The sequence below is a fragment of the Rattus norvegicus genome, chromosome 3 (assembly GCF_036323735.1).
Source record: "Rattus norvegicus strain BN/NHsdMcwi chromosome 3, GRCr8, whole genome shotgun sequence".
NCBI lineage: Eukaryota > Metazoa > Chordata > Mammalia > Rodentia > Muridae > Rattus > Rattus norvegicus.
In genome coordinates, this window is record NC_086021.1 from 38728751 (window position 1) to 38753756 (window position 25006).

General features: G+C 43.8%; 1 protein-coding gene across 1 annotated transcript in view; it reads right to left on the reverse strand.

Annotated features, from left to right (window-relative positions):
- Positions 1-25006, reverse strand: part of C5 (complement C5) — a 91295-nt gene that overhangs the window by 60577 nt on the left and 5712 nt on the right. The window contains exons 3-12 of the mRNA NM_053020.1: positions 18214-18376; positions 14187-14257; positions 13564-13655; positions 11632-11714; positions 9172-9262; positions 8707-8821; positions 3535-3661; positions 2384-2499; positions 2091-2276; positions 644-847 (exon numbers count right to left, since the gene is read on the reverse strand). Of these exons, the coding sequence (NP_444179.1) occupies positions 644-847; positions 2091-2276; positions 2384-2499; positions 3535-3661; positions 8707-8821; positions 9172-9262; positions 11632-11714; positions 13564-13655; positions 14187-14257; positions 18214-18376 (1248 nt within the window). The remainder of the gene's footprint in view (positions 1-643; positions 848-2090; positions 2277-2383; positions 2500-3534; positions 3662-8706; positions 8822-9171; positions 9263-11631; positions 11715-13563; positions 13656-14186; positions 14258-18213; positions 18377-25006) is intronic.

A 25006-nucleotide genomic window follows, 5' to 3' on the forward strand; every position in this document is an offset into this window, starting at 1 on the left:
TCTTCAAAGGTCCCTAGGTAGCAGGACTGCACTCATTTTGAGCAGCTTGCGAACAGTTCCTCTAACTCTTTAATAGACTACTATTTTTCATGGTTCTTGTTTCACTGTCTCCTAAATAACATTGAAAACGTCACCACCTATTTGCCCAGGGGCACTGGAGTAAGTCACCCCACCTCCTTGGCAACCGTTAGGCACGTTTTGAACCCTCCTTGAACCTTAGCTGCTGCACCTCTAGGACTGGAAACAGGGTGATGTTCCTTGCCTACTGGCAGCAGGGTCCCCTGTCATGTCAAGGAAATACACATAATTGAATTAGGTGTAGACAAGTAACCGTTGGCTGTGAGATAGGATGAGATGACATAGGAGATGGACTGGCTTGGATGGAATCATTGGATGGGAAACCATGAGTCCCGGTTCAGATCACAGCCTTCCTTCCCTTTCTCAACTCTGAGAAGGTGTGGTCATGTAACCTCTCATCCCTCCCCTCCTCGGAAATCAGCATGAGACTCACGCCTGCCTCAGTAGTTTGAGAAAGCTGCAGGCGACGTGCTTGGATATGCTTGGAAATGAATGATGCTTGCCTATCCTAAGAACGGTGTCCTGGGTGGGGGAAGGGTGGGAAATCTCTCATGGCTGTACTTACCAAGTAATTATAGTGAGTTATTTTGTCAATATATGGACTCTTGGGGGTGACGATAATATTCAGATATTCTCCCACAAGCATGGGCTTGTAGTTTTCAGTCCAGCCAATGTAAATGTAACTCTGGCTGAGGGATGAGTATGTAACTGCTTCATATTCTTTGCTGGCTTGATTTTCTTCGGGAAGTTCCGGGGCATCAGTTTTGACCTGGAAAGGAAAAATGTCAAAAGCCCACGTGGCCTGTGTGTCATGGTTTCTGTAAAACGTTTATCTTTTAAGTCCTTTGTCTCTTCAGAGTCCTAAATTTCACAATGCCGGCTGCTAAAGAGAAGAAACACCCCCACCAGTCATTCCAGCGTTTGTATAGGTGGAGAGTGATGTAACCCTAGAAGGTGTATGGGGGATACTGAGGGCAGGGTGGGCTCTGATGAAGCTAAGAGAAGGATGTTCTGAGGCAGGAATATGGGTGCCTTAGATTCCCTGATTCCCTGGACACTTCTCCTAGGGAATGAGAAGTCTCGACAGTGTGAGAAAGGACAGGGAGGAAGCCATCGCTGCTCAGGACTGGGGCATAGGAGTTATAGATGCACAGCCTAATGGCGGTCTGACCCAGTTTCCATGGGGACATGACACAGGATCGCTCATGAACCCAGCGGGCAGTGATGCCTGCTTTCAGGCAGTGGGAGGGGCCCCAGCTCATGTCCCAGAGTTAGATATGGTTTCCATGCAACTGGGATCCCTGACTAATTCCAGATCCATTATCTGGTTAAGAGAGGCTAGAGGCTTTCCCTTTGTAGCTGCAGTACAGCAAAGATAATAGTCTCAGTTCATTGCACTGATGAAATGCATCTTTCATAGGGCCCTTAGCACAGTGCTCTTAATAAGGGCTCTATAGATACCAGTGAGTGTAAGCCTCAGCCAGTGACCCCGGTTATTCTCATAAGGGGTCAGAAAGCACCAGTGGAAGCCAGCTTCAGCCAGCGACCCATGTTATTAGCTCACTGGGATTCTATTTGGGAACTTAAACACATTTTCTGGCAGAGAAGACGAACTGTGAGAGAGAGAAGCTTATGCATCAGGAAAAGGGGGATGGGGCTTTCACATCTGACTCCAAAAAAGATAAAATCCACATGTGTGGGAAGAAGCTTTTCTCTGACTGACCTACACTGCACTGCTATTCCGATACGCCTGGATTCTGATATAATCTTTTTGGTATAAAAGAAAATAGTTAATTTCTAATCTCAACCCTCCCTCCCAAATTTTGACAATTTCCCACACACACTACATTAGCAGATTGTTTAAAGAATGCATTCATTTTGGGCGCAAAACTATGGAATTACTCTCAGGACTTGAGGATAAAATCAGCCACATCTGTCTGTCCACCAGCCAAAACACACAACCAAAAGCTCACGCTGTTCTAAGGAAATACAGCAAGAAGATTTTGGCTCACCTCAAACTTCAGTGATGTCACTTCTGATGGGAGGTTCACCACAAATGAAGCCACTCCATCAGCAGAGTGTGTGATGCTCCTCTTTGGTTCCAAGTCAGATGTCTCTTGATTCACATTGACTGTTTGTGCCATCAGAGTTACTGGGACCCCTCCTACCAACTGCTCGAGTGAATCCTTAACCTGTACCTGTTTGCCAGAACAGTTCAGATCTATTCCAGTAGATCATCATGTCTCAAATCAGATCAAATCTGAAATGGCTTTCTCCCCTCTCTGCCTCCTACCACCTTACCTACCTTGATGGAAAATGGAATCCCAGGCTTCAGGAAAAGAGGGGTAGCGACCAAATTCAGTGTATAGGGAGAGAGGACGTATTTGATGCCAGGAATTTCTGCCTCTTCCGAAAACCCACCTACAAGGGCAGCAAGCACTGAGTTAATGTTTCCGGAAAGATGATGGCGGGCTGTAGGACATCTGTCGGTCTCTGTGCTATCCATCCCCTGACCCATTCCTGTCTTCATTCATTGGCCAACTGGGGGAAAGTGCAGACAAGAATCGGGAGCTTCCACAGCCCGTGTAGAAAGATGGATCTCCGGAAGTCAGGCTACAGCACAAGACTGGGGGATTTGAAAGAGGACTCCGCCCTTCAGCAGCGGCCCCAGGTTCAGGTTCAGTTGAATGTGTTCAAGGGATCAAAGGGAGAGGCAGGGAACCCGGAGGCTGAGCCTCAACAGGTGTCCAAGATGGAGCACTGGGACCCAGAGACAACTGGAGAAGAATCAGCTTGATCCAGAGAGTCCGGATGGGCTATTTAAAGAGCTCAATAGTAGGGCTGGAGAGATGGCTCAGCGGTGAAGAGCACTGACTGCTCTTCCAGAGGTCCTAAGTTCAATTCCCAGCAACCACAGTTCAATTCCCAGCAACCACATGGTGTCTCACAACCATCTGTAATGGGATCTGGCGTTCCCTCTTCTGGCATTCCTGAAGGCAGCTACGGTGTCCTCATAAAGAAAATAAATATTCAGACCAGACAATGTGCTGTCCTGGAAGATAGGGCTTCACTCCTAGTCCCTTTCTTTCTGGCTCCCTGTGGAGGGAACCCTGCTTTCTCCCTCCCTCCCTCCCACCCCCCTCTCTCGCACACACACACTCACATGCACAGACACATATACACACACACACACACACATATCACAGACACACACAATGCACACACACATAGACACACACATGTACACGCACAGACACATATATACATATACACACAATACATAGACACACAGACACATACACATATCACAGACACACACAATACACACACATACACACATACACAGACAAACATATATATACACACAACACACACATACACACAACCCACACATATGCACACAATACACACACACACACACACACACACACACACACACACACACACGCCCCTTACCTGAAGACTCTGTGACTGTTACAGCAATATAAAGGTACTTATTGTTTAGATCTTCTAGACTTTCATATGACAGCTCTTTCACTGCTGTTTCAGAGTCAAAAGAGATCTGAGCAACTCCATTGACCAACTTTTCGAAAGGAGCAAACAGAAGGAGTCAAGTTAGAGAACACTTCAAGGGAATGATCAGAGTCTGCTCTTACTAGCCTCTAGATTGAAGGCCAATTAAAGAATTCATGAGCTATTGTCACGAGCCCACCGTGAAGGCCAGAGGTTGCTTTCTGATGATTTTGTACAGAGTTACAGGCATGGGAAGGTTCCAATCATTGCATGGTCTTTTGGGTACCAGTTGATAACGTAGCATACAGTAAGCAAACAGACATGAGGCTTGTTTATATCACGAGTTACTAGTTATATTGCTGAATTATTAAAAGATACTACTCTTCTTCTGATTTTGATTTATTTATTTGAACATGATTTGACGTGAAGGCAGGCCTTTCTGTCTGATTTAGCTTGATTGACAGCTCTTGGCATTGAAGATCTAAGCATGCACTGTATCATTGAGCTACATTTCTTGTCTCTATTTCCTTTAATTCTTGGAGCTTAAAGTAGAATCTTGAAATCAACAGAACCAAAAGTTGGTTCTTTGAGAATATCAACAAGATAGATAAACCCTTAGCCAGACTAACGAGAGGACACAGAGAGTGTGTCCAAATTAACAAAATCAGAAATGAAAAGGGAGACATAACTACAGATTCAGAGGAAATTCAAAAAATCATCAGATCTTACTATAAAAGCCTATATTCAACAAAACTTGAAAATCTGCAGGAAATGGACAATTTCCTAGACAGATACCAGGTACTGAAGTTAAATCAGGAACAGATAAACCAGTTAAACAACCCCATAACTCCTAAGGAAATAGAAGCAGTCATTAAAGGTCTCCCAACCAAAAAGAGCCTAGGTCCAGACGGGTTTAGTGCAGAATTCTATCAGACCTTCCTAGAAGACCTCATACCAATACTATCCAAACTATTCCACAAAATTGAAACAGATGGATCACTCCCAAATTCCTTCTATGAAGCCACAATTACTCTTATACCTAAACCACACAAAGACCCAACAAAGAAAGAGAACTTCAGACCAATTTCCCTTATGAATATCGATGCAAAAATACTCAATAAAATTCTGGCAACCGAATCCAAGAGCACATCAAAACAATCATCCACCATGATCAAGTAGGCTTCATCCCAGGCATGCAGGGATGGTTTCATATACGGAAAACCATCAACGTGATCCATTATATAAACAAACTGAAAGAACAAAACCACATAATCATTTCATTAGATGCTGAGAAAGCATTTGACAAAATTCAACACTGTTTCATGATAAAAGTCCTGGAAAGAATAGGAATTCAAGGCCCATACCTAAACATAGTAAAAGCTATATCCAGCAAACCAGTTGCTAACATTAAACTAAATGGAGAGAAACTTGAAGCAATCCCACTAAAATCAGGGACTAGACAAGGCTGCCCACTCTCTCCCTACTTATCCAATATAGTTCTTGAAGTTCTGGCCAGAGCAATCAGACAACAAAAGGAGATCAAGGGGATACAGATCGGAAAAGAAGAGGTCAAAATATCACTATTTGCAGATGATATGATAGTATATTTAAGTGATCCCAAAAGTTCCACCAGAGAACTACTAAAGCTGATAAACAACTTCAGCCAAGTGGCTGGGTACAAAATTAACTCAAATAAATCAGTAGCCTTCCTCTACACAAAAGAGAAACAAGCCGAGAAAGAAATTAGGGAAATGACACCTTTCATAATAGACCCAAATAATATAAAGTACCTCGGTGTGACTTTAACCAAGCAAGTAAAAGACCTGTACAATAAGAACTTCAAGACTCTGAAGAAAGAAATTGAAGAAGACCTCAGAAGATGGAAAGATCTCCCATGCTCATGGATTGGCAGGATTAATATAGTAAAAATGGCCATTTTACCAAAAGCGATCTACAGATTCAATGCAATCCCCATCAAAATACCAATCCATTTCTTCAAAGAGTTAGACAGAACAATTTGCAAATTCATCTGGAATAACAAAAAACCCAGGATAGCTAAAACTATCCTCAACAATAAAAGGACTTCAGGGGGAATCACTATCCCTGAACTCAAGCAGTATTACAGAGCAATAGTGATAAAAACTGCATGGTATTGGTACAGAGACAGACAGGTAGACCAATGGAACAGAATTGAAGACCCAGAAATGAACCCACACACCTATGGTCACTTGATTTTTGACAAAGGAGCCAAAACCATCCAATGGAAAAAAGATAGCATTTTCAGCAAATGGTGCTGGTTCAACTGGAGGTCAACATGTAGAAGAATGCAGATCGATCCATGCTTATCACCCTGCACAAAGCTTAAGTCCAAGTGGATCAAGGACCTCCACATCAAACCAGATACACTCAAACTAATAGAAGAAAAACTAGGGCAGCATCTCGAACACATGGGCACTGGAAAAAATTTCCTGAACAAAACACCAATGGCTTATGCTCTAAGATCAAGAATCGACAAATGGGATCTCATAAAACTGCAAAGCTTTTGTAAGGCAAAGGACACTGTGGTTAGGACAAAACGGCAACCAACAGATTGGGAAAAGATCTTTACCAATCCTACAACAGATAGAGACCTTATATCCAAAATATACAAAGAACTCAAGAAGTTAGACCGCAGGGAGACAAATAACCCTATTAAAAATGGGGTTCAAATTCACAGCTGAGGAATGCCGAATGGCTGAGAAACACCTAAAGAAATGTTCGACATCTTTAGTCATAAGGGAAATGCAAATCAAAACAACCCTGAGATTCCACCTCACACCAGTGAGAATGGCTAAGATCAAAAACTCAGGTGACAGCAAATGCTGGCGAGGATGTGGAGAAAGAGGAACATTCCTCCATTGTTGGTGGGATTGCAGACTGGTACAACCATTCTGGAAATCAGTCTGGAGGTTCCTCAGAAAATTGGACATTGAACTGCCTGAGGATCCAGCTATACGTCTCTTGGGCATATACCCAAAAGATGCCCCAACATATAAAAAAGACACGTGCTCCACTATGTTCATAGCAGCCTTATTTATAATAGCCAGAAGCTGGAAAGAACCCAGATGCCCTTCAACAGAGGAATGGATACAGAAAATGTGGTACATCTACACAATGGAATACTACTCAGCTATCAAAAACAATGCCTTTATGAAATTCATAGGCAAATGGTTGGAACTGGAAAATATCATCCTGAGTGAGCTAACCCAATCACAGAAAAACACACATGGTATGCACTCATTGATAAGTGGTTATTAGCCCAAATGCTTGAATTACCCTAGATGCCTAGAACACATGAAACTCAAGACGGATGATCAAAATGTGAATGCTTCACTCCTTCTTTAAAAGGGGAACAAGAATACCATTGGCAGGGAATAGGGAGACAAAGATTAAAACAGAGGCAGAAGGAACACCCATTCAGAGCCTGCCCCACATGTGGCCCATACATATACAGCCACCCAATTAGACAAGATGGATGAAGCAAAGAAGTGCAGGCAGACAGGAGCCGGATGTAGATCTCTCCTGAGAGACACAGCCAGAATACAGCAAATATAGAGGAGAATGCCAGCAGCAAACCACTGAACTGAGAACAGGACCCCCGTTGAAGGATTCAGAGAAAGAGCTGGAAGAGCTTGAAGGGGCTCGAGACCTCTTATGAACAACAATGCCAAGCAACCAGAGCTTCCAGGGACTAAGCCACTACCTAAAGACTATACATGGACTGACCCTGGACTCTGACCTCATAGGTAGCATTGAATATCCTAGTAAGAGCACCAGTGTAAGGGGAAGCCCTGGGTCCTGCTAAGACTGAACCCCCAGAGAACGTGATTGTTGGGGGAGGGCGGCAATGGGGGGAGGATGGTGAGGGGAACACCCATAAAGAAGGGGAGTGGGAGGGGTTAAGGGGATGTTGGCCCGGAAACCAGGAAAGGGAATAACACTCGAAATGTAAATAAGAAATACTCAAGTTAATTAAAAAAAAGTAGAATCTTTAATTAAAAAAATCTCTTAATTTGCATATTGAACTAATAATGTCATCTTTTTAAAAAAAGAAGCTAAATACTTGATTGTGCAAAATGCACACAAAAGAGACATGGCCCCATGTCATCTGCGGGGTAATATAAAGAACACTGAATAAGAGAAAACAGAGCCAGGGCTTTAATCTCAGTTCTAGTAACTGATTTCAAGCAGCCCTTGACAGTGGACAGATTCCACATTGTGTGGGATACTCTGTGCACTGAAGAGATACCCCCACCCCAAGCTGCTCAAAGCCAGAAGCACCTTTGCTTTTGAGCAATCATAATTAATCCTGGGCATTGGTGACCGTCCCATCGGGTTAAATACTCTCCACCCCAGCTGAGAACCACACTGCCAAGAATCATGAAACATGGGGTTGGGGATTTAGCTCAGTGGTAGAGCACTTGCCTAGGAAGCGCAAGGCCCTGGGTTCGGTCCCCAGCTCCGAAAAAAAGAACCAAAAAAAAAAAAAAAGAATCATGAAACATGGTTTGATACAAGAGACTCACAGCCTAGGGGGCACATAGAATGGTGAGCTAACCGTGTTCAGGTGGCCAGGGGCTACTTCCCAAAGAAAAGCTGCCAGTGTTGGAACATAAGAAATGAGAAGGAGTTAGACACAGAGGAGACAGGAAGGATGGAGCAAATACCTAGAGGCAAGAGAGACCATCTTGAAGAAGGGAAGAAATGGTGCCATATTAACTGGCAAGGAAGGTTGGTGCCAAAGAAAGGGCACTTTACTCATTTTCTGTTTTCACTTGGCATGCATGTGTGTATGTTGCATTTGCTGTATGCTCATGGATGCATGCACTGTTTTGCATGGATATGAACACGCAGGCATGGGTGGGTGCAAGGCCCAAGGCTGACATCGCATATCATGCTGGATTGTTCTCCCACCTTACTTGTCAAGGCAGGGTCTCTCAGAGACCACTGGTGTGCCAGGGCAATAGATGTCAACTGGGAAGGTTAAGCTGCACTGTCCGCAGGTGTCCAGCATGTGGGACTGCACTGAGGGTTTGCACGTAACTCATGCTCATTACATCTGAGCAAATATCTTACCGTTGCGGCTTGCATGGCTTTATGCATCATCTGTTTCTCATCCTCTTTTATGTCCTCTCTCAACCCAAAAAAGATATAGACTTCAGCATCGGGGACCATTTTATTATAAAAATATCTGCCGAACGATATGAGAAAGTCGTTGTCCCAACCCTGTTACAATTGGTGAGTCAGATCTAACAGTTTAAAGTTAGAGAAGGCACAGGACATGCGGGCCCCACCCCTACTGTATTTCACCCTTAGAAGGTCATAGTAAGAAAAACATGACTTTTAATCCCAGCACTGAGTTCAAGGTCAGCCTGGTCAGTGAAATCACTGACAGGCCAGCCGGGCGCTGCACAGTGAGAAGCTATCTAAAGGCATGAGGCTTCCTGACTATCCCCAAAGTCATGGAACACAGCTAGTCACAGGCCGACTTTGAACCCCCAGAACCTACCATAGCTAGCCTGGGGAAAGCCATTCCCTTACCTTGCTTTCACAGTGATTTCAAAGTTCTTAAAGTTCTTATAGCCAATGAAGTTGCTTTCTGGTTCTATTGATACAGAGAATCGGGGCAAGACTGGAAACAGAAATGAAGACAGCGTTACCATTTAACTGGAGTGGCCTCTGAAGCACAGCAGGCTGCTAGACTTTCTGGTTGGACAAGAGGTTATCATCCTCATCCTCATCCTCATTCTCATCCCCATCCCCATCCCCATCATCATCATTCTATTCCACCACCATCATCACCACCACCACCATCATCACCACCACCACCACCATCATCACCACCATCACCACCACCACCACCACCATCACCACCATCATCATCACCACCACCACCACCACCACCATCACCACCATCACCACCATCATCATCACCACCACCACCACCACCATCACCACCATCATCACCACCACCATCACTATCACCATCATCATCACCACCACCACCATCATCATCACCATCATCATTCCATCTCCAGCAGCAGCAGCAGCAACAACAAATATCTCTGATAAGCTTTCCCTTTCTCTAAATCAGAGTGGATCCAGGCTTGATGTACCCAAATCACTTCTTTATATTTTATTTATAGTGATTGTGATGGACAATGGATTGTTTTCTCCAGTAGAAGTTCCTTAAGAACAGAACAAGGACTTTTTTCCTCCTCTCTCTCTCTCTCTGCCTTTGTCTCTCAATGTCTCTCTGTGTTTATCTATTCCTCTTATCCTTCTTGTAAGTCTTAAATATTTATATTCAACGAGTTTATTAAATTGAAAATCGGAAAGGAGGTGGGGCAGAGCACACATTCATCCCCGGTTGATTTGGCCTTGTTTTCCTGGTGTCCTCCGTCCCTTCCGGTCCTACACTCTGTTTCCTCTTCCGCAGGGTTCCTTGAGCTCCGAGCGGAGGGATTGGATGGAGGCATTGCATGTAGAGCTGTTTATTCCAAGGCCTCTCACTCACTCTCTGAGTAATGTCTGGCTGTGGGTCTCTATGATTTGCTCCTGTCTGTTGCAGGAGGAAGACCTGGCCAGTCTTATGTTTACTTGATACAAGCTATAGTCACCTGCGAGGCGGGATACTCAATTGAGAGAACGCCTCTGTGAGATCGGGTTGTAGGTAAGGCTGTAGAGCTTTTATTCAATTAGTGATCAATGGGGGAGGTGCCAGAGCTACCACGTCTGGGCTGATGGGCCTGGGTTCTATAAGAAAGTAGCCTGAATTGGCACGAGGAGCAAGTCAGTAAGCAGCACCCCTCCATGGCCTCTGCATCAGGTTCTTGCCTCCAAGAACTTTGACGGTGGTATTACAGCAACAGTAACCCTAGGGTAGTAGTTTATTACCACACAAGTCAAACTACAGCAGGGGAAGTAAATAATCTCGGACTACAGAGTGCTGAGACGCTACCTAGGAAGCAAATCTAAAGAGAGAGTCTCTAAGTAAATGAGCATCAAACTGAGACGTGAGACACGAGCGGAATCGACTGGGCCGGGAGGGAAATGGAAAAGCACCACGTGCAATATTTCCAAAGCTGTGGGAAGGGCGGGGCCAAGAGCAGTATAAGATGAGGCTCTCGAGGAACCCCGGCCAGATCAAGCTAAGGATGCAGAGTTCATTTAAAGAGGAATGAAGAGTCAGTGGTAGGTGCTGTCAGTGTGAACATTATGGTGACGTTCATCCTGAGATCGTTTGACCGATACTCAGCAAGACAGCCGAGAGCCAGCGGTGCCAGGGGGGCTGCCGGAGTGTTCGGCATAAGCTTGGTGAGGTGAGTGGATGGGCGTAACTGCAGATAATAAGATACAGGCAGGATCTGCATCCCACAGAGAGCAGCAAAGGCGGGAGGCAGTGAGCTCAGAACAAGGCGCCAGGGTTCAGTCCCCAAGGCTGAGTTTCACGAGGGCAGATTTAGTCACCGTCTCCCCGCGGTTTGTGAACCGTGCATTTATCTACCCTCCTCATAAAGTTCCTGAGGTAAGAAAGAGCGGCTTTAAGCAGAGAAGCCCAGCACATAGTGCAAAGCCCACAGCGTAAACTCCTACAAGAAATGGGAAGATTAAGCTACTTACAATTAATTCATGACCCCGTAAGATGACCGATCTCAAAATATGAACATGTCTAAGTTCTAAGGGAGCCTTATCAGGCTCCACTCACTTTATCTAATTATTTGTTTATCTTGAGACTATTATTCTGGAAAGGACTTTAACAAGCCAAGCTCCTCAAGGGACCACACTTTTTCCAGCTCTGTCACAAAGGACAGGACACAGTCCAGGCAAATTGGTTCGCTTCTTCAAGGCTCATGGGGCAAGCTAGAACTAAGCACCAGCTACTGAAACAGTGACTATGTAGTCTGTCTACCCCCCCACTCTCTTCTGCTACTTCCGGTCATACCAAAGGTACCCAAAAATCCCTCTCAGATATAATAATATAATAACATTAGAGATTACCATATTCTTTAACTTCAAAGTATGCAGTTCCAGTCGTTGTAAAATCCTTCTTATATTTAGCTTTAATTGTCCATACACCATACCTGTGGAGGCGAAATATTTAAAGGCGTAGATGTCATTAAATATCTCTAATTTTGCCATAGGCAATTTAGCTAATTCATTTTTAAAGATGTTAGAATGTACATAGGCACGTAAGTACTTTGCGGGTTATTCCAAAACAACAAACAGAAAGAGTTGACTGTTTTTCTTTCAATAACAAAAATTATTTATTAATTAGATTTTCTCATATTGTATTATTTTTCCAGGTATTTTTATCTTAATACAGTCACTGTGTTTAACTTAAAGGGCTGACGATAACTTCAGAATTCACTTAATTCTTAAGGACGGCAACATGATATTACAGTCTGTGATAGATCAGAAGATGCACAGCAATCTCTCTAGAAACTCGCAACGCAGAGGCTGTGCTTGTATGGGTGATAAAGTTTACACCTCATATAGAGTAATGACTGGAGATGAGGTGTGGTTTATCTAAAAATGAAACGACTTAGTTAAAAAAACTCCATTCCAAAGTATTTACCAAGCACTAGAGCAAACAATAGAGTAATAACAATGAATGACGACGTGAAGGGGCCGCAGTCTTCAGAGTTAAGAGTCCACGTGAGTTGGAGTCCTCCTGTTTCTGCACCTGAGCAGGCTTGAGGAGACCAAGTCACTTGGCCCTCTTTGTGACGTGAGAACATGCTGTTATCAGCTGGGCCCTGAGTATTGAGGTTATCCTCAGCAATGATTAAAGGATCTCCATCAAGTACCTCATCCTGTGACTGCCAAGACGCAACAAGCAGTCCGGGTGAGGGACTGCTCTCTGGAGTTTCCAGTCAACTGGAAACCACAAAGGCAAGAGCATGGCAGCAGGCATCCCACTCATAACCCCAGCACTGCCACTACAGCTGGAGTCGGTTTGTGTCTCTTTGTCGGTTTGTCATGAAGAATGAATTCCAGGCCACCCTGAGCTAGAGTGAGATCCTTCCCCAAAGCCAAGCAAAGCTCGAGAAAATAAATAAAAAGACACAGAGGTGAGTATCTCAAAGACAATACCAAGGGGCAGGGGTGAGGGTAGGCCACACCCAGAAACGGTGTCAGCAAAGGCGAAGTGTGGCCCTGAGGATGAGGTACAGCTCAGCCTGGAAGACAGTGAAGCATGCTCTAAAGGAGGTGACTAGTGCCAGTTAATATTCTCATAGTGATGCATATAGCCACGGGACAAGATGAACTTTGAGATAACAACAGTAATGGCGAGGAGCTCAAATCTGTGCTGTAGAGTACATAGTAATTTCAAGAAAGCACAGAATCTAAAAATTATCCAGTTTTCTGAAGCTCCCCAGTTTCAATACCTACATTACTTTAGAACAATATAACTATATTTAGAACAATATACCTATGCTTTAGAGTAATGCATCTACACCGATTTCCTTCTTAGAGAGCATGGGGAAATGACCAGAGCACGACTGAGGTTCTGTAGCAGCTGTTGGCAGATTCTCATGTCTAATTCATGCTGCGCTTCTCTCCCTTAGAAGCAGGACCGGGTCTCCATCCCTACCTACCTTGCTGCTTCTGGTCCTCTATGTTACATTGTAGCTGTATACAGACACGTGGTAGCTAAATAGGAAGTGTGTGCATGTGTGTTTCAGACAGAGCTCTGCTTCCCAGGCTGGGGATGAAGCGCTGGGCTCCTCCAGCGCCAGCCTCCTGAGTATCTGGGATGGTGGTGGGCTCAGCCTCACTAAAGATTCCTCACATTCGCATCCCTGGTGCTCTGCTGACACTAGGTGGCTCCACTTGATTGTGTCGGTCCTTGCCAGCCAAAAGTTCCAGACATGCTTTTTTAGAGAAAATTTGCTCGATAACACACTTTTTTTTTTTTTTTGTACTTACTTGGGATTAGATGGAATCTTGAAGTCAGGAAAAGAGATAATTCCAGTATAATCATTTTCTTCTACGATGTCAACTTCTGTTCCTTCGGGATCCTTTGAATAGAAACAGACATCCACACCTTAGTTCACTTTCTGTTAGGGTAAAAGAATATCCGAGATGGATAATTCACAAGCACTAGAGATTTGTCATTACTGTGTGTGCATAAATGTTCTGCCTGTGTGCACGTCTGTGTATGTCTGTGTACCACTGTCTGTCTGGTGTCTGAGTAGGTGGTGAGCCTTCATGCGGGTGCAAGGGCTTGAACCTGGGTCCTTTGCAAGAACAACCTTTGCAATCGAGCTCTTGACCGATGAGCCAACTGTCTGGCCCTGTTGATTACTTCTTGATGGGCATGCTTTTAAAAAGTAAGTAGACCAAGGATGGGTTTTGATGTTTTAGATCAGCATCCTCCCCTTGATAATTAGCTTGGATGAGCATCCTATGTGTCCGTCGGAGAGGCGCGGATCTATAATGCTTCGTTCACATTGTTTAGTGGCATCCGATGATTTAGTGAGGATGGAATCATGGAGGGAGATTCCTCAATAAACAAGTTAAAGTATTATTTACAGAAAGAAAATACTTACTACGAAAGTTAAGACAGTCTCCCGTTTGGCTGGCTTCAAGTCGTCACTCAGAGAGTAGACTCTAATCTTTACTGCAAAAAACATGTGGCATCATCAGAAACTAGCAGGCACAGTTTCTATCTTTCATTCGTTTATTTACTCCATCTTTCCACTTTAACTTTTCAGTCAGGGTTTCATTTAGTTTGTTAGCCTGGCTTTGAACTCACCCTGAAGCCCAGGGTGGCCTTGAACTCATAATCCTCCTGCCTCAGCCTCTCACATAGCTGGGATTGCAGGCTTAGGCCACCAGGCCCAGTATGTATGTATATATATTTAATTTTACAGTCCTTAATGAGAAACTCTCATTTGAAAGGCTGTATTCACAATCCATAAATGAAAATGTATATTTAAAAAAAGAGACCCTTCGGATTCATGTAAGGGACTACTTGTATTGAATTTAACATACGGTTCACTGTGTTACATACGTTTGCAAATGGCCTTTGGGAACACATCCTTGATGTAAATAACTTGTATCTGTGACTGTTTACCAAGTAGCTACCATGTGGTTAGATGGGAGTATGAGGTGTTTTTATCAGAGTAGCAGTAAATGGGCAGTTTGATCCAGACAGTATATGTTTTTTCTACTTACAAAATCCAGTGGGACTAAAACACTCTGACTGAAAGCAAGTTGGAGGAGAAAGGATTTGTTTCAGCTCACAGCTCTCAGGTGATACTCCATCCCTGAAGGAGAAGGAGCTCAAGGGAGAGGCCTGGAGGCAAGGACTGAACTGGGGGCTATGGAGGAACCCTGCTTACTGGCTTGTTCTTTCTGGCTTGCTTAGCCTTTTTAATAAATTCAGGGCTGTTTGCCCAGGGCTGTTACCCCTCCCATTATGGACATGACCCACCTATATCAATATTGGTACAACTCCATGAAGCAAAGTGTATTATCTTTTTTTTTCCCCAGAAAAAGAAGACGGGCTGTGAGAGGCTAATTCACAGGCTACTACATAGTCAACAAACACTCATGCTTGGATCTGACCCCGATTAAAATGGCACCTGTAGGTTGATGTCATTATGCAGGTGAAGGCATAGAATGAGGCCTGTCATTGGATGAGAAGGAAGGATAGGCGGGAGAAAAGTTTTAGAGAGAGGAGGAGACCGGAGCCAGAGAGAGGGAGCAGCCGAGAGAACGTGGCAGGGGATGTTAAGATTTCTCTCTGTACATTTACAAGTTGTTATCAATATTCTTAATGGATGGATGTGTACAGAATTTTGTGCTGTTTAGATGGGCAATTATATCTTATCAATTGGATCTGAGGTTCTTGCGTGACGTGTTCTTTCACATGGTGACTTGAGGTCAAGAGAGTGAGTGGTGGCAGGACAAACCGGGCCCATCACGGAATTGGGATGTGTATGCCTGGCGTGGTGGCAACCTGCCTTGGGAACTAGAGATTGCTTCTGGTTTCAGAGAGTAGCCATTGGCAGTGTGATATGGGATGGAGATTAGTGGGTGAGATGCTTTGTTGACTGAGATGAAAATATGTAACAGATGTCATGTGGTCCTACGGTGCCAGCCCTGGTGTGGGATAAAAGAAACCTTTTTTTAATTATACCAAAACAGGCGCCAGAGTCTGTTTTTTAACTACTCTATTTTGCTATCTGTCATCAACAGAAAAATATTTATAAGAAGTTATCTTGTTAACTAGAGTAAGTAAGGACACCAGATTTTCTTATCAGTCAAGTTATGATGGGAAAACACGAGGTCATTCCCAAAGGAAGCCTTAAAAATCAAGAAAGGTCCTGGGATTTGGGCTCTAGACTACATACCTGCTATACAAGAGTGATGACCCTGAGTGGTGGGTAGTGTAGATGGCACCCATTCCAGGATGCATCCTCTGTGATAGGAGGGGAAGGTGAGGTTATTCTTAATTTTGTGTATAATTGGGTTGAAATGAGACTGTAGATTTTCCTTTTCAAAAAAAAATCATCATCTTTCCCCTCCCCTCAACTCTAAAAAAGTTTGTGTGTCTGGGAGTTGTGTACGATGTATGCAGTGCCTTCAGAGGCCAGAAGAGGACGGTAGATTCCTCTGGGACCAGACTTACAGAAATTGTGAGCTGTGCGTAATCAAACCTGGGTTTATTAATGGCAGTATTCTTTTTTTTTTTTTTTTGGTTCTTTTTTTTTCGGAGCTGGGGACCGAACCCAGGGCCTTGCGCTTCCTAGGCAAGCACTCTACCACTGAGCTAAATCCCCAACCCCTAATGGCAGTATTCTTAACTGCTGAGCCATCTCCCTAGTCCTCAGTTGTCTTTTGCCAGTCAAGAGCTCATACTATTTTGGTAAACGACATCCTCATCCTCTCCAGACTTTTCCTGCCTGAGCCAATCATAGCAAGAGCTGTATCACGTCACCGCTGACGTCATCCAGAACCATCAACATTAGCACATCACGTGGTGGCTTTACAGTGCAGCACTCGGATCCTGCCTTCCTTTCTCTGTCCTTCCCCAACAACAATCTTATTAACGGACTCTCATTGCTTCCTCCTTCCATATACACGTCTCTCATAGAGCACCCTTGATGTGCAAGGAGAGACGAAGGAATTGATTTTGTAAACACGCGAACATGAGGAGAAGCATCTATACTTTCCTGTGTAAATCAGGGCTTTCCTCAACCACAGGGTTTAGGCTGGTTACTCCCCCTTCCCTCTGTACCAGAAGATTTATGACTTATGGCACTGTTTTAACTGATATTCTCATTGATAAATAGCCTTTGAATATTAACACTCACACATTCTCATGATCTTGCCTGTCTCTTCTGAAACATCTAATTTCCCCAGGCTGGGTGGGTTTTTTTCTCCCCATTTTTTATAAACACAGTTCATATTTTTGTTAAAATTTTATTTGCAATAAAATCCATTTGTTAATGAGTAATGCTTAGGAAGTGCCCCCCACCGCGCTCCCGACAGGGTTTCTTTGTGTAGCCCTGGCTGACCTAGAACTAGCTCAGTAGACCAGGCTGTCCTTTTTTTTTTCCTTTTTTTTTTTTCCTTTTTTTTTTTTTCGGAGCTGGGGACCGAACCCAGGGCCTTGCGCTTGCTAGGCAAGTGCTCTACCACTGAGGTAAATCCCCAACCCCGCAGGCTGTCCTTGAACTCGGAGAGATCCACCTGCCTCTGCCTCTCCAGTGCTGGGATTAAATATGTGTGCACCACCAGCAGCCTGCAAGGAGGATTTTTATCTCCTTAGAAATAACTGATAATGTGGTAAATTGTAGAGAGCTGCGACGTGCCGCACCTCAAAGATGGCGCTGGTTTCCGCCTTCCACCCTCCCAACGGTGAGCGGTGAGCGCTCCTTGCAGTAAACAAGTCCTTATTTGGCTATGTCTGCCTGGCCCACTAGCTTCCACATAGTGACAGCCTATCTACATGACCCACGTGGCTCGCTAGGACTGGCCAGTGCTAGCTATTTAAGTGTGGTGCAGGGTGTTCCCCGGGTAGAGAGACAGTCAAGAGAGAGAGTCAGAATGGAGAGAAAGACAGAAGAGAGAGAAGGGAGAGAGTCAGAAGAGAGAGAGAGAGGGAGAGAGAGAGAGAGAGAGAGAGAGAGAGAGAGAGAGAGAGTCAGAAGGAAAGAGTCAGAAGAGGGAGAGGGAGTCAGAAGAGAGAGAGTCAGAGAAGGAGAGAGAGTCAGAAGAGATAGAGGTCAGAAGATTGTATAAAGGTTCCTGAGTAAAACTGCTTGAAGAAGATCTCCTGTGGTCGTGTCTTCCTTGCTGGTTGAGGTTGGGTGCGGCAGTAAATGTACTTTTTGATTTTTCACTCTGTTTAGAAATTTCTCTATAAATAAAAACCCACAGTGCTATTTGAAAATATAAAAGCAACTAGGGACTAAGGACTGTTTTTGATGTGGGAGTCAGGGGTAGAAACCTTTCTCCACTCAATTTCACGTGTCCAAAAGGTCTAAAAATGCAATGTCAATTTTCACACATACTCACACACACACACACACACAAACACAAACACACACACGATTTATACTCTACCTGACTGGTCTGGAGTGTAAACAGGTTTGTCTGTATGGATGAAGAGAAATCCATTGTCATAGGTTATTGGTATTTTCTTCGATTTCGAAAAGTGCATTGACACAACTTCCAGATACACGTGAGAGACTGGGTTTTCATCTCTGGGAAATTGTTTGGGCGGTAACTGTAAAAATAATCACGGAAGGGCATCACTCTCAGCATGCCACGAACCCACAGCCAACTTGTTAGAACCAAAACACAATACTCGAGTTACAACATTTAGGAAGTTACGGTATAGCCTGGCACCAAAGCCCAGTGATCAGACCTTCAAGGTCACTCTGGGCTGCCTAGCGAAACCCAATCCCCCAAACCAACCAATCCAGTGGACAAACAGAAGCAACAAAATGTACCAAGAGCTACAAGAGTTTTGCCAAAAGCCCTTCACTGTCTAATGTCATGATGAAAATTGACCTTTAAGCAATTGAAAGTCGTTTGTTTACTGTAGGAACTCTGAAGATTTGCCTGGGAAGATAGCTCAACTGGTAAACTTCTTATCTTGCAAGCATGAAGTCCAGAATTCAAGGCCCCAAACCCATGTTACAAAAAATCTGGGTGTTTTGGGTCAGAACCTGGGAGGTAGAAACAGATTCCTAGAGATTGCTGCCTGGCCAGCCTAGTCTACTTGGTGAGCTCCAGGCCAGTGAGAGTGAGAGACCCTGTCAAAAAAACAAGGATGATGGATGGCAACCGAGAATCCACAGCTGAAGTTGTCATCTGGTATGGTCACCTGCACACATGCGTGCAACAAACACACACACACACACACACACACACACACAGGGGTGGGCACAGTCTAGAAGTAAAAAAACCAAACAGAAACAACAAACAAAACCAGAATGATTGGGCAGATCTGCAGTCCAGCCAGACAGAAATCTGGGATCTAAATACCCATGCCATATCCCACTGAGTGCTAGGATCTCTTCTTTGGAATTGATGGGAACAGAGCTGGGTAGTTCTAGAGTCAAAGCACTCTCCCGGAATCCAGGGTGGATATCGGGACTATTCTGGCTCTGGCTGACTACCTCTAGATACAGTGTTGAAATGTCTGAACCAGAGAGGAGAGTGAGGGGCTCGTTAGCTCTGCAGAACAGGGATGAGGGTGGCAAGTGCTTCCGGCTTTTGGAGGGTGTGCCAGCGGAAAACACACCAACAGCCCTTTCTAGCACCAGAGTCCTCAAGACTCCTCTCAGCTTCTGACTCTGGGACTTATGACACAAGGATCAGCCCAGGAAACCTAACACCACAAAGGTTCAGCTCTCATGAGAAAAGACCAAGCCAAATAGGCAAAGGGAAACCAAGATGATTCAGAGTTAGTGTCCAAACTGGAGAGGGATGGCCCCTGTGCTGAGGTGTGCGACCACAGAGAATAGTGCACCCTTGTACACATGATGACTACATAAAGACACTCTGTGTCTGAACACACATATGTGATGACCACATAAAGACAGGTCTGTACATGAACACACACACACACATGTGATGACCACACCATATAAAGACAGTCTGTGCTGAACACACACACACATGTGATGACCACATAAAGATAGGTCTGTACATGAACACACACACACATGTGATGACCACACCACATAAAGACAGGTCTGTGCCTGAATACACACACATGTGATGACCACATGAAGATAGTCTGTGCCTGAACACACACACACACACACACACACACACACACACACACATACACACAAACGATGACTACACCACATAAAGACAGGTCGGTACTTGAACATACACATGCAATGACCACATAAAGACAGTCTGTGCCTGAACACTCACATGTGATGACCACATGAAGACAGTCTGTACCTGAACACACACATGTGATGACTACACCACATGAAGACAGTCTGTGCCTGAACACACACATGTGATGACCACATGAAGACAGGTCTATACCTGAACACACACATGTGATGACCACATGAAGATAGTCTGTGCCTGAACACACAAACACACACACACACACACACACACACACACACACGATGACTACATCACATAAAGACAGGTCTGTGCTTGAACATACACATGCAATGACCACATAAAGACAGGTCTGTACCTGAACACACACATGTGATGACCACATGAAGACAGTCTGTGCCTGAACACACACATGTGATGACCACATGAAGACAGTCTGTACCTGAACACACACATGTGATGACCACATGAAGACAGGTCTGTACCTGAACACACACATGTGATGACCACATGAAGACAGGTCTGTACCTGAACACACACATGTGATGACTACACCACATGAAGACAGTCTGTGCCTGAACACACACACACACACACACACACACACACACACACGATGACTACACCACATAAAGACAGGTCTGTACTTGAACATATACATGCAATGACCACATAAAGACAGTCTGTGCCTGAACACTCACATGTGATGACCACATGAAGACAGTCTGTACCTGAACACACACACATGATGACCACACCACATAAAGACAGGTCTGTACTTGAACATATACATGCAATGACCACATGAAGACAGGTCTGTACCTGAACACACACATGTGATGATCACATGAAGACAGTCTGTGCCTGAACACACACATGTGATGACCACATGAAGACAGGTCTGTGCCTGAACACACACATGTGATGACCACATGAAGACAGTCTGTACCTGAACACACACATGTGATGACCACATGAAGACAGTCTGTGCCTGAACACACCCATGTGATGACCACATGAAGACAGTCTGTACCTGAATACACACATGTGATGACCACATGAAGACAGTCTGTACCTGAACACACACGTGGCTTTATGGAGATAGTCCATATGTACTGAGACAAGTGACCGCACAGGGACAGATGCTATTTAATATCTAAATGTAATGCTGTAGACAACCGCACTGCCTTACTCTCCCAGAGTGCACAGGAGTGCCCATGTCTCTTTCTGGTGATGCGATTTTTTAGGTTGTGTGGTTCCATTTTTTAACCCTTTCTGTTTTCATTCCACCTTTAACTGGGGCTGCTTCATTCCTCTCTTCTTCTTTATTGATCCCCATTTACATTTCTCCCCATCTTTCCTTGTTTTGATGCTAACAGCTCATTTGACTTAACTTAAAGTACTTTAGCTGATATTTCCTTTCATCCTTACTTTTATAGCTAACACCTAACTCACGCTATACTATCCTTGATCCTTTATTGTCCTAAAAGTATTGGTGTTGAAAGAGTGGTTGTTTTTAATACAGTAATGTACTCTTACTGTATTTTTATAGCAGGCCTGCTTATCAGTTGTGGTTGTTTCTGCAATTAGAATTCTACTCTCAGAGTAGCAACGGAGACCTTGTCTGGTCCCCTGAGCATGTGGGCTGAGAGTATGGCCACTGGGCCAGATTCCCAGCCTAGAGTTGGAGGAATAACAACTCAGCCCTACTACAACTTGGTCCCCCTTGAAGGGGGAAATATTTTAACTGAAAAAATTACAGGTGATTTAAAAAAGACATAATCAGTGACCTAATCCCAGTTGCTCAAGTTCAATTTAAGAAACAAAAGAAATATAAAATCACAACACGACTCATCCCCCAAATTACCAAGCCACAGAAATGGGTCCCAATGAATGTGAATTAGATGAAGACTCAAAGAATTTGAAATAACAATTATAAAAATGTTCAAGAAACTCAGAAAGTACATTAATAGATTTCTGAATGAATTAAAAGAGAATAAAAAATATGAATTGAAATAAAGAAGCCAATAGAAAACATGAGAGGGGAATTCAATAAAAAGAAATAGTAAAACAAATCAAATCGAAATGAAAACCTCAACAAGATGAATTTAAAAATTCAAGGTGAGCCCTGTCCAGTAGAGGGGATCAAGTGGAAGGTGTGGGTTTAAGGTAATACAGATAGATCACTTAGCACAACCAGATAATGAGTATAATAAAATAACAGTATGAACATGACATTTACCATTTATGGGGCACCATGAAAAAACACCTAGGTCATTGTTCATGGGCAAAGAAGAGTTCTCAGCAGAAACTCCAAGTGCCAAGAGAGCGCAAGTGATGTATTTTTTACAACTGCCAAATCAGATTACTATATCAGCAAAGGTATCCCTCATAAGTAAAGTGTAAGGAAAACCTTCCGACAGTAAACACTGGCTAAAAGAGCTATGACCACGTATCAGGGTCCTAGAGCCACTCGAAAGGCTTCTTCACCACGAAGAGAAAGATGAAACATTAAGCCACAGGAAAGAATAAGGCACAAATGAGGACCAGAGAGCACCAAACACTACAGGACAAGGCGATAGGGTTTAGCAATACATCTTTCAATAGTAACTCTGAATAACAATAGACTCAATTCTCCATCCACAAAGCACAGTGTGGCAGACTGATCCTAAACATAAAACTTCTCTGTTTGTTGACTGCAAGAAACACACCTTACTGGCAAAGACAGCTACCTTAGTGTGGAAGGGGCAAAAGGAATTCCAAGCAGATGGACTAGCAAGTGCCACTACCGTGACACCTGAAAAGAAATAAACTTAAAAACTACTGAAAGGGCTGGAGAGAGGGCTCAGTGGTTAAAAGCGCCGACTCCTCTTCCAGAGGTCCTGAGTTCAAATCCCAGCAACCACATGGTGGCTCACAACCATCCGTGATGTGATCTTGGTGCCCTCTTCTGGCGTACAGGCATACATGCAGGCAGAATACTGTATACATAATAAATAAATCTTAAAAAAAAAAAAAACTAGCCAAAAAGATAAGACTTGATATTAGTTAAGGCAACAATCTATCAGGAAGGCATGGTGATCCTAGACATATGTGCGCTGAACATGAGCTCATCCAGAGCATAAAGCGAACACCCCTGGATGAAAGTCACAGACTGACATAAACACAGTAATCATGGTTGCCTTCAGTGTCATACTCTCACCAGACCCCCCTCCCCAAAACCAACCAAGAAACATTATTTTTAAATGGTATTTTATGTCAAAGAGGCTCAACCAAACATCCATGGAATATTTTACTGAAGCATTGAAGAAAACATATTTTTTTCCCTCAGTAACCCACAGAACTTTTTCTGAAACACACCGCTTTTTAGGGCACGAAGCCTGTCTAGCTGAATAAAAAGGTTGGAATGATTTCTTTGATTCTATCCAAGGACAGTGGATTCAAACGACAAGTTGGGGGGCGGGAGAAATGATAGAAAATGCAGTTATGGAGGTTGAACAACTCATCACTGAGTAATGAAGAAGTCCTCGAAGACCAGGAGAGGAATTGAAACCCTGCGAGAATCAAATAGCAATGAAAACATAAAATAACCTGGAGGATAGCAGTTCTCAGAAGGAATTTTATAGCTATAAATGCCTGCATTAAAAAAACACACTTGGTATGCACTCATTGATAAGTGAATATTAGCCAAAAAGCTCGAATTACCCAAGATGCAATCCACAGACCACAGGAAGTACAAGAAGAAGGATGACCAAAATGAGGATGCTCCCACTACTTTTTAAAAGGGGAAAAAATATCCATAGGAGAGGATATGGAAGGAAAGTTTAGAGCAACAACTGAAGGAACGGCCATTCAGAGCCTGCCCCACATGTGGCCCATAATATATACAGCCACCAAAACTAGATAAGATTGATGAAGCTAAAAAATGCATGCTGAAAGGAACTGGATATAGATCTCTCCTGAGCATGTCAAATACAGAGGTCAATGCTAGCAGCAAACCACTGAACTGAGAACAGGACTCCCTTGAGGGGAATTAAAGGAAGGATTGAAAGAGGTGAAGGAGCTTGCAACCCCATAAGAACAACAATGCCAACCAACCAGAACTCCCAGGGACTAAACCACTACTGAAAGACTAAACATGGACTGACCCAGGGCTCCAACTGCATATGTAGCAGAGAACAGCCTTGTTGGTGCACCAGTGGAAGGGGAAGCCCTTGGTCCTGCCAAGGTTGGACTCCCAGTGCAGGGGTGTAAGGGGGGACAGTAAGGGGTATGTATGAGGGGAATACACATATGGGGGAGGGGAAGGGAGAGGATGGGGGCTTATGGACAGAAAACCAGGAAGAGGAATAACATTTAAAATATAAGTAAAGAAATATATCTAATTAAAAAAAATCAGAAATCACAAACAATGATGCACTCCACCTTCTTAAAGAACATGAACAAGTCAAACTTCAAATAAGTAGATGGGAAGAAATGAATTTTATGAGTGAATTGTTTCTCTGAAAAGACAAGACTGGGCTGGGCCAATTGCTCAGTGGAAAAGAGGTAGTGCTTTTGCAAGAGGACCCGATAGGCTCCCACAGCCACATCAGGTGGCTCACAACCATCTGCAACTCCAGCCCCAGGGGGATCTAACACTTCTGACCTCCGTGGGCACCAGCATTCTTGTCACATACACACCCACTCCCAAAAACACAGTCATGCGATTGAAATTAAAATTGATCTAAGAACAAGATTCACAAGTTTATAGCTATATTAGAAGAGACAGAGAGAGGATAGATTACATACATATAGACAGATGACAGATAATGTCATAATAGACAGGTAAGTGATAGATAGATGATCGATACATAGATAATGGACAGATGATGGATAGCGCATAGGTAAACTAAAACCAGAGATGAAATACAGACACTACCACAGATATTAACAAACTTCAGACTCATCAGGATAAACTTGGAAAACCTGTATTATAATACATTTGAAAAACAAGAAGCAAACTGGCCCCAACGGTTCAGGAAATAAGCAATACCCA